This window comes from Coenobita brevimanus, chromosome 1 (assembly GCF_032717465.1).
Source record: "Coenobita brevimanus isolate Jiangsu-jjx chromosome 1, ASM3271746v2, whole genome shotgun sequence".
NCBI lineage: Eukaryota > Metazoa > Arthropoda > Malacostraca > Decapoda > Coenobitidae > Coenobita > Coenobita brevimanus.
In genome coordinates this window covers 1,236,768-1,252,506 of record NC_136954.1, presented here as the reverse complement: position 1 = coordinate 1,252,506, position 15,739 = coordinate 1,236,768, and the positions used below count along the sequence as shown (strand labels likewise).

At 42.6% G+C, this 15,739-nt stretch overlaps 1 protein-coding gene across 1 annotated transcript in view; it reads right to left on the bottom strand.

The window, feature by feature from the left end:
• Positions 1-254: 254 nt before the first annotated feature.
• The window catches only part of LOC145411634 (uncharacterized), a 99,788-nt gene continuing 84,303 nt past the window's right edge, over positions 255-15,739 (bottom strand). The window contains exons 13-16 of the mRNA XM_080281672.1: positions 14,504-14,620; positions 10,668-10,861; positions 745-967; positions 255-322 (exon numbers count right to left, since the gene is read on the bottom strand). Of these exons, the coding sequence (XP_080137798.1) occupies positions 255-322; positions 745-967; positions 10,668-10,861; positions 14,504-14,620 (602 nt within the window). The remainder of the gene's footprint in view (positions 323-744; positions 968-10,667; positions 10,862-14,503; positions 14,621-15,739) is intronic.

Sequence of the window (15,739 nt, the reverse complement as noted above, 5' to 3'; positions counted from 1 at the left end):
GCGTTCGATTTCGTATTATAATTATTATAAACGAATCATATTATTATGCACTAATATATTATACACGAATATTATTATACACGAACATATAATACACGAATCACATGCGTCTCATATTATACATGAAATCACACGCACTATTGAATTGTAGGTTGCCAGGGCACGATAATCGTGCGCCGCGACTATAGTATTCCTCCCTACTCTTGCTAGAGATGTTGTAGGTGTCTCTGTCTATTTACTAAGATTATCTTTGCTTACTCGCCCACGGAGGGTCCCCAACACTTGATTGCTCTGGGGCGTGAATCTACACGGTCCGGCATCCCTGGAGTGGTTTGAAAGGACAATCTAAGCCTTATAGATGTTTAGCCCTGGGTTGTTTGTCCCTCGTTTGTTTCTTCTCCTTCCCACAGTGGTTATTATGATGGACGTCCCTACTGCCTCACCCCCCCCCCCTCCTTCAGGGGAATGGGGAGGCGGTCCTGACCGAGCCCCGACTGTTTCACGGACGGACTGCCCCCAGACAGAACGGCCCCAGACATGCGCCCCTCTAGACATCGATGTAAATAACGCATAGTTTGTATTAATTCATGCGATTGGGTCTTCTCCCCTGTCCAGCCTCAATCCCTTCATGATCACGAAGGTGATCGATGGATGTGTAGGTGAGGTAGAACAAGTAAAAAAACTTGCAAGTGGAGACCTTCTGGTAAAGACTTTAAATTAGCGCCAGGTGAAGGATTTGCTTACACTGAACAAGTTCCATTGCTACGATGTTGTGACCAAGATCCCACATTCCATGAAATCCTGAGGAGGTGTTATCACCTGCAGGGATCTCGTTGTTATGAAGAAGGATGACATTGTACAGGAACTGGCTCAGCAAGATGTCACAGACGCTCGATTCATCACTAGATTCTCGGAGGGCAGGAGGACGAAGACCGCCACTATTATCCTGACTTTCAGCAAAGTTTCTCTACCTTCCAGTAGGCTATTAGAATTGGATACGAAATTATCAACGTAAGACTCTACATTCCAAACCCCCTTCATTGTGCAAAATGTCAGATTTATGGGCAGCACGAAAAGACTTATCAGGCTTCAAACTTGGTGTGTGGCAAGTGCGCAGATGTAGGTCACTTTGCTGACCACTGTACATCCGAGACTGAGTGTTGCTTTCTCTGCAAGAGCGCTCTCCACTTCCTCGAGGGTTCGTCACAAGTGGAAGGAGGAGAAAGAGGTCTGCACAGTGAAGACGACTTAGGGCATTTCCTATTACAATGCTAGGAAGAAGGTGAAGGAGTTGCGAGATGCATGCAACTCCCAAGCCTAATGTTTCCTATGCATCGGCGGTTGCGTCCCGTCCCGTGATGTGCACCGTGGAGACACAGACCGACATTACTTTTGCTTCTCATGCTTCCTCTCAGTCTCACCCTCCTGTGGCTCCAACTGTCTTACGGACATCCCTCTCAGGTTGCCGCTGCTTCTTCACAGGCAGTGCGGTTAAAACCAAAGTCCGACAAGTCTGGTAAGATTAATTTGACCAACCTCAGCAAGCTGGCACGTCCTCATGTACTTCCTGCTCCTGGTCCAGCAATGGAGAAAAGGGTAAGCTCTTCCTTGGGGGGCTCTGGGAACCTAATAATTGATGACAAAATGGAAGTTTCCGTTAACAAGCACCGGGACAGAGCCCTGCCTGTTGGCAGGCATCATAAAAAAAACTAAGAACACTGGCCACCCCCGTAAATCTTAAACTGCCACATTCACTGTGTTACAGTGGAATTGTAGGCCTCCTGGGAATAAACTATATAATACAGCAACATTGCTTTCTATTCACAGGCCAGACATTATTTGTTTACAGGAGACGCACTTGGTGGATTACCCTGCTCCTCCCCAGTTCAAACGCTACCACTCGTATTGAAGATGTGAAGGTCTCGGAGTCGCCATATACACACACAAATTGCACCCACGATTGGAAGTGATTCTAAATTCTACTGTGGAAGCTGTCGCATGAAGAGTAAAATTTAATAACAAGTATCTGTCTATTTGCTCTCTATCCTGTCCACCATGTCCGCACTGATAGTGATGCTTTGAATTGGTATTTGAACATCTGCGGAATCAGCTAGAATTGGGCGACTTTAACACCCATCGCAATCAAAGGGGCAGCTTGAGGATCAATGGTCATGGGGAGCAAGTAGCCGACCTAATACAACAGTCCAACCTGTGTCTTCTGAACGATGGTAGAGCGACTCGTGTAGATGATCGTACTGGTAACTTTTCGGCCATTGACTTATCTCTGGCCTCCCCAGGTTTACATCAAGATTTCTCATGGGACCCTAATGATGACTCCTTGGGAAGTCAACATTTACCCATCTGTCTTTCTTATACACGCAACATAGTTTCAGACCCTCCACCTCCAAAATTTAACTACGGTACTGTATAAGAAAGCAGGTTAGGGATCCTTCTCAAGGGTCGCCAATTTAAATATATCTGGGGAGATCATAGATGTTAAGGTAGAAAATTTAACCACTTCCATATTACATGCGGCTGAGGCTGCTGTGTCCACGGTGAATCTATCTACTCCACTCAGTAAAGTCTGGTCCACCATTAGTATATTAAATAATAAATGCCCCAACATCCCTGTGACCACCATGCAGGTGAACAGCACCAGCTATGATGATCCCGTGGACGTTGCCAACATCCTCACCAGGAGTTTTTCTCATAAGTAGGTCAACCAATTATGATCAGCGTTTTCAACATCATAAACGCACGGCTGAGCTACAGATGTTAGACTTTGCCACAGAAGATGTAGACTCCCCATACAACTAAGAGTTTAAGCTAGATGAACTGCTCCTTGCCCTTAAATCCTGTAAAAGACACCAGCCCTGGACCAGACACCATCGCATACGGTATGATCCAGCATCGTTATCAGGACAACAGGATTAAGATATTAGGATTGTACAATGAGCTTTGGGTGTCCCAAACGTTCCCAAACTCATGGCACTTTGCGCACGTCATACTGATACACAAAGAGGCTGGTCGTCTTATGAATCCCACTTCATTTCGTTTTTCTGTGTTGACTTCTTGTCTATGTAAAGTCATGGAACGGATGGTTAACAATAGGCTTCTTTTTGTTTTAGAGTCAAAGAATTTGTAAAATGATCAACAATGTGGCTTCCGTAAATAAAGAAGTTCACTAGACCATTTAATGAATTTGAGGCATTGTATTGCAGAGGCGTTTGCCAATAAAGAATTCATGATAGGGTGTTCTTGAACATCCATAAAGCCTATGACATGACATGACGACACGGTATGCTAATGAAGCTATATGCTTATAGTTTAATTAAAAGGAAATTTGCCTATTTTTATTTCCAACTTCTTAAGGGACAGAACTTTCTCAGTCCAATTGCCCCCTAACGTAGCATCGGATATATTTATACAGGAAAACGGTGTGCTTCAGGGAAGTGTTCTTAGTCCCACTTTGTTTAGTATTATGATCAATCACATTGTGTCATCAGTTCCCATCCCGAGGAATCTTAAATACTCACTCTCTGCTGACGATTGTGTAATATGGCACTCTTCCTGTAAAGCACAATTTTCGGCTGGGTGGATTCATACAGCCCTTGACTCCGTCCACCTATGGGCCTATGGGCCTTGCAGTGGGGATTTAAGTTTTCCATTTCTAAGTGTGCCACTGTAGTTTTCACTAATTGTAACGTCCCCGATTTGCGTTTGTTTTTGAATAATCAGGGAGTACCTACTCAAAATTTTTTAAAGTTTTTGGGTCTCCACTTTGATCGCAGATTGAATTTTAAACTTCACGTTAATAATTTGCTTGCTCGTTGTGACAGACCATTATATGTCCTCAAGTACCTTCTGGGTACTACTTGGGTGCCGACAGAAAATCTTTATTAATGGTGTATAAGTCCCTTATTCAATCTAAGCTAGACTATGGTGCACAGGTATATGGCCCGGCATCCGATGCCACACTGAGGAGGTTGGATGTGTTCCAGAATAAATGTTTGCGAATGTCTTGGAGCCGTCCAGTGTACATGGGTAGCTTGAATGGAAGTGGAGGCGAATGTGCCTCCCCTCCGTATTCGCCGTGACCGCCTGGCCTTATCATACGGCCTACGAACACTTAGGAAAAGTAATAACGGCAATGTGGCCTGTACCCCCCCTGTGTCAATACCACCATCTTCTGTTGGGGGGGTGCGTCGGCCACTCGCTGTTTGCCTCCACTTACTGACTCAGAGCTTGGTGTAGATCTCAGTTACTGTGACAAGATGGTGCCTATAAATATAGTGATTTGGAAGCCACCTGGCTTTACTGTTGATGTATCATGGTTCCCAGCACCAAAGACCAAGGCGCCGGAGGTGAAGGTCCACTTGTTTCGTAACGTCATCGTTCGTTACGTGGTGTCCCACCAACTGTACACTGATGGCTCCAAGTCGAGTGAATGTGTGGGTGCTAGAGTGTGGCCGGCTGATTGTGCCCTCAAGGTATCGGCTGCTGGCTCATACATCTGTGTTTACATCCGAACTTTTTGCGATTGACAAAGACATAGACTATGCTCAAACTCTAGGCATGACTCATTTGTCATATTTTCGGATTCCAAATCAGCTCTTTAGGCAATCTCTTCTCGGACTACGAATTCTAATGAGATCCAGGACCGCATTATTAATAAGTTGCATTCACGCGACAAGTCCTTCACGCTGATCTGGGTGCCTGGTCATTGTCGTATTTACGGCAGTGTGCAGGCTGGCTTACTTGCAAAGTCAGCTGTGGAACTCAAAGAGGCTTGGGACGATCCTCGTGATTTCCGGTCGAGTCTCTCCCTCGTAAAGAAATAAAATATTCTGTGGCAAGGTCAGTGGACAAGACCAAACATCCCAGTGTGGAAGCCACAACTCGGCGACTGGCACACTGCCAACCGCTCCAGTTGCCTGGAAGAAAAAATTCTGGCCAGACTGAGAATGAACTGCACATTTCTCACCCATATGGTGCAATATATTGAAAGACGATTTCCACCGCACTGTGACACTTGTGATGCTGTGTTATCTATCGGTCATAATCCTGCGCTGTCGGCGATTTATTCGTGAACATGCTTCACTTATAAATTACTGCGGCGCAGTAGAGGTCCCCTTCACCCTTTCCACCATCCTGGTTGATGGGGATAATGTTATGATTGGTAAATTGATGGCTTTCTTGAGGGAGACTGGACTGATCAGAGTGATGTGACTTTTTTACTATATGTTCATGGTTTTTATCAAATTATGTATATATGTACATATTGTATTATTAATTAGGGTTGAAGTTGACTTACTGGAAACAGCTCCTACTTCTCACTGCTCTGTTTCTGATATTGATGTTCCCTATAAACCACGTTCTTCGCTTGACAGTCATCAGTTGATGAATGCAAGTGGCCAATATAGAAAAGTATTGAGCATCTTCAGTCGATGGTGTTCTGTTGGGTGAGGTACTACAGTTTCTGTACATATGTAAATGCATTCCATCATCGTATAAGTTATCTTAATTAGGGTCGACAGCTGACGTATATGGAATAGTTCCTGACGCCTTAGTTTCTCTTTCATATACTGATGTCCCCTATATTATTTTCTGCCTCGACTGACAGTCAGCAGGTGACAAGTGCAGGTATGTAATGTAGAAAGACACTACGTATCTACAGTCGATGGTGTTCTCTTGGTCGAGGTACTTTTTCTATTACTGTAAGTTTAGCTATTTATCTCTTTAGGATTTAGTATAGGTTAGCGATTTGTCTGTTAGGTTATTAGTTTTGGGGTCTTTAGATAAGGCATCTTTTTTTTCTCTTAATAAATACTGTAAGGTATAAAAATGATAAGTAAATAAAAAAAAATAATAATAATAGAATAAAAATTATATATATATATATATATATATATATATATATATATATATATATGTGTGTGTGTGTGTGTGTGTGTGTGTGTGTGTGTGTGTTTAATTGTCTATGTACATATTCATGGATGTGTGTATATATATACTGTATATATATATATATATATATATATATATATATATATATATATATATATTAGTGTATGATTCTGGAGCTACTGCGGTAGAGTGGTTAAGTGTGCGTTTTCGTACATGGAAGAACGAGGGTTTGCGCCCAGCCAGGGTAATAAACTTCGGGAGCGTTCTTCCGGCCACGTACTGCTTTGGCCGACGTAAGCGGTGCTGTGGTTGAACCAGTGTCGCATACTATAAAGTATACTTGCACCCAGTCGGCTTGCGCGGGCCGATTACACTTGGTTCACAGATTACACACACATCCAAAGCCACTCCAACACTACAATTACACTTACAAGCACTTCTTACCCTACATACAATCTCTACCAGGCAGCCTAAGCCACTTGGTAGAGATACAATGGCTGTATTGTCCCAACTTCGGTCGGGAAAGGCCGGTCCCGCAGTGGACACTCAACAGACTGATGATGATGATGATATGACTCTGAGAACTACCTACAGTTAGCGTGTGTATGGCGGGGATAAATACTCTTTCTTCCAGGCTAAATAAATGTTTAATGTCAAACTGGATGTCACCAGCTTTGTATCATTCCTTTCATACTCTAATGATTAATCAGTCACAAGACACGTCATCTTTTGTTCGGAACAGAGGGAAACCAGCCCATAAGCCAGTCTCCAGCTCAACACCTAGGGGTCATCTTGTCACTCACATATTTTCCCCCAATGGACCTGTCTTCATTCCATTGGCCCAGTACCCTCTGGACATATCTTTGCTGCATGGACCCATTTTCCTTCAAAGACCTATATTCCACATAGATCGATTTTCCCTTATGGACCAAATTTCTGCAATGGACATATTTTAGCCCATGGATTTTCTCTCTCTCTCTCTCTCTCTCTCTCTCTCTCTCTCTCTCTCTCTCTCTGTGGGCTTGTTTTCCCGCATGAACTTAATTTCCTCATGGAACTATCTTTTTCGATGTACAGTCGTCAGCATAAATTCGCTGCAAGTCTACTCGTGAGGTGTGAGTCCTTATGTCTGGCAACGATGTAAGGGGTCTTGTTGCCACATAGACTTTTATATACGTTAAAGCTGCATTTTTAAGAAATGGTACTAGAGACTGCTTATTCTGTATACCGTATTTGATTAGCATAAAAAGTGCAAGAGTTGACAGAAGAATGTTATGGAATAACGTATGAGCGTAATACTCTGGTATTCCTCATTATAACCGTGTCTAAGCTCCCTTTCCCTCTCTCCCCCTTACTCCTCCTGATGTCCCCCCACCTTTCCCTCTCCCTCGTACCCCCCACTCACTCTCATGCCTCTCCACTATCTCCTTTCCCCACCCTCTCTACCTTCATTTTTTTACCCATGGCACTAACTCCATTGGTGCATCGCAATTCTCTCTTGACTGTTTCCTAAACCTAGTCCGCCCTATTCCCAGTTGCTCGCAGTACTACCAACAATATCCAAGGCTAATTATCAATATTCCTTCCTGTTCGCGTCCCATTCTTATACTCCCTGTCTCCTTGCCACTTCTTTTATTCCAGTCATCTTTCTTTTCTCCACCCTTTTTCGCTACCAACAGCCAGGAGATATAGGAACATTGAGGTCTCGTTCTTATGATGTATTCCTTACTGGTGTTTGTTTGAGAGTGGCAGTCGGTGGCTATTATTTTAGCAGGCGTAATTAAACATTTGTGCCCATTCCTCCTACTTCTCGCCCTCTCTCTTCCGTAGGAAAATGTTTCCATTCTCCCCAAACTGTTCACTAATCCATGAAGCAGTATCAGAACCAATAATGTTTCGAACTACTGCATCATGTTTGGAGTAAGGAGTAAGAGAAAAAGACTGGCATGGCAAGAGGCTAACGAATGTAGAGAAACAAAAAGATTGCAGAATAGACAAGAAATAGAAATGAATGCGGATAATTACGTAGATTATCGCTGAGTAAAAATTATTAAGGTAGACAGGGGAAGGAGAGAGGGGAGTGGAAAAGGGGAGCAGGGGAGGTCGTGTGGTGAGAGGTAGGCTGAGGAGGGTCATAGGGAGGGGTACGGGGGAGAGAGCGGAAATTTCATTATTCCACAACATTTTTCTGTCGTCTTTCGCACATTTTTATGCTAATCAGATATACAGAATATTCCATTCCCCAATTCTTACAAACATTTCTTTAGAGCGTAAAAAAGCCTGTGTGGCAACTAGTTCCCTAACACCGTTGCCAGACAAAGCTACCACATCACACGAGCAGGCTTGCAGCGAATTTGTGCTGACGACTGTACTTATTTTCCTCATCGACTTACTTTTCACCATCAAGTGCCGTATTTTTCCCAAGGATTTATTTTCCCTCCATGAACCCGCTTTTCCTCAGGGGCCTACGTTCCCCCCAGGAGGCACATCAGATCCCAAGATGGAGCAATTTTTTCACATGAATCTATTTCCTCCATGGACCTGTGATTCCAGATGGGTCCATTTCCTCCAAGAAGTATCCCCATGGATATATTTTTCCACATGAACCTATTCCAGCTAGGGTCCTGTTTACTCCCTAGTTCAATTCCTCAGGGCATAGCACCAATGGGCACCCATCATCCACTCACTTGATGTAGTGCTCCCTACTTCTTCTTTTTTGTCTGTTATTTTTTTATCTGTGTCTGTCCATCTCTCTATTTCTCCTGTCCTTCCAGTCACTATTTACTACTCTTCTTTCCACTACAGATGGCTCTACTCTGAGTGACAAGCCAAATAGTCAAATGGTTCCCTGTAACTCAGGAAACCATTTACAACAGCGGTTCCCAACCTGGGAGCCATGGCCCCCAAGGGGGCCATGGGACATTGACTGGGGGGCCATGGGCCTTATTGGTAATATAAGATATTATAAGGTATTTGGTCTGGGTAAAACCTGACAGTAATCAAGTATGAAATATACTTTACTGTGCTAGTTTAGCCTTAAGTATATTGGGGTAATTACCGTTTTCTGCACAATATCAAATATTAAAAATATATAAATATAAGATCTGAGTTATATAGGGGCCATGGAGCTTCTCATAATTTTCTCGGGGGGCCACAGGACCAAAAAGGTTGGGAACCACTGATTTACAACATTAGGTGGTAACCATACAGCCAAACAACAGGTTGATGTGGAGCTAGTTATGGTGCCCCTGCTATCTGAGTGGAGACGCAAATGGGGCGTCCACCTCTACACTAATCGCCGCGCTTCTCTGTGGCGAGGAACTGTCAGCTACGTGGGAACATCAGTTCACTGCATGGGACGGCCTGGCTGGGGCGGTCGCTTGCCTGCGATTGATGTGTCTGAACGATCAGACAGACTGGAGTAGCACAACAACAACCAACTCTCCAGTGCACCAATTTTTCCACCATCCACCCGACCACCCACCATGCAGCCAGCCCATATACCATCTCACTCACCAGTGTACTAAGTCTGTTCCCTGGCTTGTCCTCCAGGATGCCGCACATCCACCCACTCACTCACCCACCGACAAGGACAATTCACCTAACTCACGTGGCCAACCCACCCAACCACACCACACTGCCTACCCATTACAAACTGCCTGCCCGTATCATCCATATCATCCACTCCACCCACCCTGCCCACCCACTCTACCCACCAATCCTGTCCACCCATCTGCCCACCAATCTGTCCACCAGGCCATCATGTGTAGATCACAAGTAGATGACTTGCAACTACACACACACACACACACACACACACACACACACAGGGAGATGCTTTTATAGGTGACAGCGTGTCTTAAACCTCCTCAACGACCTTCCAGAAATATGTCCACAGCATTATACTGTAAAAGCGGCTGTGCCTTTGTCTGTATGTCTGTCTATTTCCCTGTAAAATTACTGGTGGAGGTTGGTGGCTGGGTAGGTAGATTGGTGGGAAGGTGAACAAGACGGGTGGGGTGGGGTGAGTGGGTGGATGGGTGGGCAGGGTGGATGGGTTGGAATTTTAGGCAGGTGGGTGAGGTGGGTGGCTGAGGTTAGGTGGGTGAGTGGTGTGGTTAGGTGGGTGGATGGAAAGGGTGGGCAGATGGGTGAGTGTTTAGTGGGAAAATAAGTTCATGGGGATTAGATCCATGGTAGGAATAGGTCCAAATGGAAATATAGGTTCTTGAACGATATGTCCCTGGGGAAATGCACTCAGAAAATGGGTCCCATGGGCTAAAATGGTCCAGGAGAAAACCAGGTCCCTGGGTGGATTTTGTGTTTAGCAGTGAGAGAATTTGGCCTGAGTGACAGCAAATCCATGGGGAAAATAGGTCCAAGGGGAAAGACAGGTCCAAGAGAAATAATAGGTCAGTGGAGGGAAAATAAGTCGATGGGGAGAGGTCAATGATAGGAAGTACGTACATTGGGAAAATAATGAAGGTAACAGTAGGTCCAGTGCTAAAATAGGTCCATGGTAATAATAGGTCTGAGAAGATTAAGTCCATAGAGAAAAATCGGTCAATATAGATAACTGGCTAATGGGAAAAACAGTTTCATGGGATAAATTAGGTGCATGGGGGAAATTTGTTAGTGCAGAAATAAGTCCCTGGAGGTAAATAGGTGTTGGGGGGAGGTGGTTTTGACGCCCAAGAGGTATAGCCAGAGAGGGGTTTGTGTGCTAGTATCATTGTAAGAACCTCACTTGTGATACACACTTTAGCTGCAAACATTTTTGGTGCTGGAGAGGAGTGCCTTTGCACATTGACACTGGCACAGCTGGGCTTCTCCAATGCCTGATCATTTAAACGTCTCTTAACTAACTTTCTATTCCATGAAAAGGGGATGGTGGGTCGACGAAGGGCGAGGGCATCTTCTGCCTGCAGTCGGCTGGGTTCACTTTCAAATGAACCTGTGATCACAGCAACAACTATTACTATTACTAACAAAAATTTGAAATAAATAGTAATGTAGAGAAAGTCAAAGGCTCTGTCATATACGGTAAGCTGTGTGTGCCTCATCCCACTGTCTGTCGATAAAGGTCTGGACGACACACTGTTATTGTGATTTACTTCACCACCTACTGATTCTGGATGAAATTGTTATCAGACAGATTGTCTTGTAATCATTTCACAGTCTGTCACTGAAGCAGGTAAATGCTCGTCAATTGATGTTAAACACATGGATCGTGTTGGTAATCATCTCCTAACACAAGCTATTACATGGCTTTTTTTTTTTAATGTATGGGGGAATAATTGACAAACTGAATTATTGAATGTTTCCGTTCAGTGTTTTCATATTTAGATGTTGGAAACCGAAAGTGCTTTCCAGTTTTCCTTACTTGATCCTCTATCCCCACATGATGTAGTTACCAATACCTGTCTTCTGACCACAGACATAAAACTAGAATGGCACTTGTAGAGCACGTACCTCCGCTAAGGCCCAACATGCAGTTCCTTTTAATTCAATCAAATCAAATCCAGTATCAAACTCATAAGCCTATAAGTTGTAACACCCTCGCCGAACTGTACATATTCGTAGATACCAACATCCTAAATATGCCTGATTTTTTTCAAGATCCATGCAATATTCACTGAAAAACTTACGAAAATGTTGAAAAACGCCCCATCTCGCAATGTTAAAGAAAGTGAACAAATACTCCTGGAGCTGCACCAAAATTTAATGAAGTCTATTCTGGGCCAAGGCCCATTCTTCTACCAAGTTTCGTGGAAATCCGTCCTGTAGTTTTCGTGTAATCTTGCTCATAAACCAACCAACCAACAAACAAACAAACGGACATGGGTGAAAACATAACCTCTTTGGCGGAGGAAAAAAGATACCTCAATTATCCCCACACTGGGAAAAATAATGACACCAATAAATCACCAAAGGGGGTGAACGCAACCCCTATCATCACAGTGGGGGGAAAAAAAGATATCAGTAGAGCATGATCACAACACTGAAAAAATGCCAATGCCTTTGGCAAGTTATCATAACACGGTGAAAGCACACACTGTCATAAGTTTTTCTTCCTTCGTTTACCAGGATTCTCTCTTGAATAAACTGCCAGTATTTATGCTGAATACATTAATCCTTGACAGCCAAAGTACTAACTTGCTATTTTACCATATGTTTGGACTTACTTCAGTAACAAAGGAAACAATTTCAACACATACGGTATTTTCAGTTATGGTAACCACACACATTTACAGTATAGCAATCTTTTCTTGATTTTATGACTAATTAATCTTAACTCTGCACACCCTTTTATATTTTCTAGTGAAGAATGGTTATCATGTAATAAAACAAGAATTCACTCTTACTGATTGCTTTATTATTCAATAAAACTAGTACAAAAAGTCTACAAAGGTCGTGCCATCTTTAAGCAGTATGTCCTAGTGGTTTGGTCAGAGACAGAGAGCCGTAATACAGTATGTATGAGGCTTGAATGGGAAGCAGATACTGATTTATCGTGTGTGTGTGTGTGTGTGTGTGTGTGTGTGTGTGTGTCCGTACCACTATGGTTGGCAGGGTATGTCGACAGGTTGGGTAGGCAGGTCGATGGTCAGGCAAGGAGGCAGTGCTAGGTGGAGGAAACTGAAATATAATACTGTAATTAGCTTGATTCGTCAGAAAAATAGTAACTGATGTGGGTAAACTTTATGCAGCAAACAAAAGACAGAGTCAAAGGGTGGGAGTCTACCTTAGCTGCCCTTTCAAAGAGTGTGGACAGCAGGAAAGCCGATATCTAGCATTCTAAAAGGTTGCATAAGAACTCAACAGCTATTAACAATGAAAGTCAGCTTCAAAATTTGAGGAAACCTTTGTTACATCAGCTCTCCAAAATGAAAACTACCTCCGAGTGTGACTCCACGAATTCACGTGGAATGAAAGTGGAATTACAAAACCGACAAGAATATTTAATGGTGTTAGAGGAGCGTTTTACAAACATGTAAAAGTAAAGAATCAGGTTTGATATTATCTTGTCCAAAGTGATATAGGTTCCTTTAGAAATCAGACTGGGGAACTGAAGGTTACCAGTGACTCTCGAAATCAGATGTCACTATCTAATCTAGTACCAGTAAAGCTGGAAGACATGCACTGCAACAAAGTCCAGATGATGTTACATCATCACCATCCGAACCCTATTTCGCACTAATATATGGAACTGAAGGGATTAAAAAATCGTAACAGGAAATCACAAAAATAGAACTATAAATGAGTCACACAACCATTCGCTTTTGATACAAGACTTCGACACAACTGGCAATGTTTCACTGGCCTAACGATTCACAGAAAAGCGTGCTTTTAAATTCTTGTGGGATACAAACCATTCCGTTGACTGTCTGACTAAAAAGGGATGCAAACCTGACTAAATGGATTCTATACATATTTTATCCCTCCATTTCTGTAATCCATTTTTTTGGCTTATTTTCCTAGTCATCATTCATTAGCCAATCGAAAATGTGTATTCTTACCCGTTTGAACACAGTTCTTCCACAAACCATACCCCAGCTTCCAGCAGACTTATTCCATGGTATTATCTGCATGCACTATGGTCACACTGGTTTTCAACCAGCCTTCTTCCTCTCTACTTGTACGGCCAGTGAGAAATGTTCGCCTAATATTTCAACTCTGCTACTCACATCCTTCTGCTTGGTATATTACATGGCTGAGAAAGGCTTGGTATGTCTGTTTCTTCGGAATTATACTTTAGAGAGGAAAGTTACGGACATGTCCCATGTGTCAAGTAGTTTCAATTGAACAGAAGGCTAATAAGCGAACTTGGGTGTGAATGTAAAACTCAGTTCATTCAGACTTTTTGGCATACTGCAAACACACGCTTCATAGCACTATTGCCTCTAAATATTCCTTAATAAACCTCACCCACACTTGCCCCATTCCTCATTCTTAAATCTTTTCACGGCACTCTTCACAGCTAGCGTTGTGCTATGTATGGGCGTCACGCAGGTCAGTATATATGCAGCTCTTCTATTCTCTTCACACTTATAAAGTTTTCAAGGTAGTCTCTCCACGTCCCTCTTATTTCACATTCGTTTGTTCGTGTATCATTTTCATTCATCACATTTTTATCCCTCTTGTACAGTCACTACTCCACCATTACACTTTTTGTTTTCTGAACAGCTACCGGTATCTGTCGTCGACGAAATCTTAATTTTTTTTCATATAATTTTTCATTTTTTTCCTTTATTCATCTATCCTTCATCAAAGAAAACTTCAATTTTTTTTAATTATTGTCACTGATTTCATTTTTTTCCTTTGGTCAACTTCTTGAACAGTTTTTGCTCACAGTATATTCTCCTATTCTTTCAACGAATTGTCTGCTTGTAGTTCTCCTATCCACGTCATTCTTCCCTCTCTCAATGCTCTGTTTACTTCCTCGTAACACGCAACCAAGCTGAAGTTCCAGTTATTCATAAAAGTAAATTTAGGAAAAGAATGGGACAACAGCGACTCATGTTATCAGTAAATAATACATTGCCAGATACAACTATGAGACCGGTGAGACTTAAGCACCCCTAGAGTGAGTGACCTGGGAGTCTACTTACATTATCTGGTTCTAGCTTCAGGGTTTTGTGTCTGGCGTTGAATCCTGTGAAACTGGCTGCTTTGGAGCTCACCACCTCTCCCTTCGGGTTAGCCTTGTGTCCTGTGAGAGTGAGGTTATTTAGGGATATGATAAAGAAAGTGTGAGAGGTTGGAGGAAACTATCTATATATATCAACTACAGCCAAACCCATTATTCCCGGAAGGAACGGCCACAAACGTATCACCCTCTGGGCAGTCATCAAATTGTCTTCTCTCCAACTGACACATCCTATTAGTGATTAGGAGTAACCATGTGTCTATCTTTCGCTGTTTGCCTCCCATGGCGCTTTGAAAATCTTGTTCCCTGTATCACTGGGCCCCAAATTTGGAGCCCCCCACTCCCACCATTATTCCTGGTGCATTTTCACCATAACGAATCACTTCCTCAGTTCCACATTCCCACCACCTGTACAGAGTTTGAAGATGATCCGTTCCCTGGTTCAAGACATAATCGATGCACAGACTCATAAGTAAATAAATAAATAAATAAATAAATAAATAAATAAACGCCGACGATCACATACACCCCTGCTGCAATGAATAGCGGCGGGGTGAAATATATATATATATATATATATATATATATATATATATATATATATATATATATATATATATATATATATATATATATATATATATGCAGAGAGAGAGAGAGGAAATGTAAAATTATAATGAAATGGCTAGGAAGAGTGATGACTGTACTATGTACAATATGTGCGCGAGGTACAGTTTCTGCCCTTGAAGGGGAGGGAGTGCTTCCGTGTCTATCACACCGCCAAATGCTTCCAAGTGTCAGAAAAGATTATAAATATGCATAAATATCCTGGTTTTGTTTGTAATAAAATAAATAATTCGTGCAGCAGTGAGTATGGAGACCTATTCCTTGAATTATAAAAAAAAAAAAGTGAGTGACGCTGCAGTGTGCTACATACTAGCGAACGTGAGTGTGATGCATGTATTCTAGACTGTCATAGTTTTATACGACCGAAGATTAGCACTTCCACTGTCAGAATGTTATGTTAATAAGTGGTAAAAAAATATGTACATAACTGACAAACATCGGTTACATAAAGTGCTACATATCTTTCCGTCATGTGGAACACCTGGTTAATTACGTACTTACGTTGCATCAGTACTTTGTAAGTGACCACACTACATCGTGAGTGAATGATGGCCA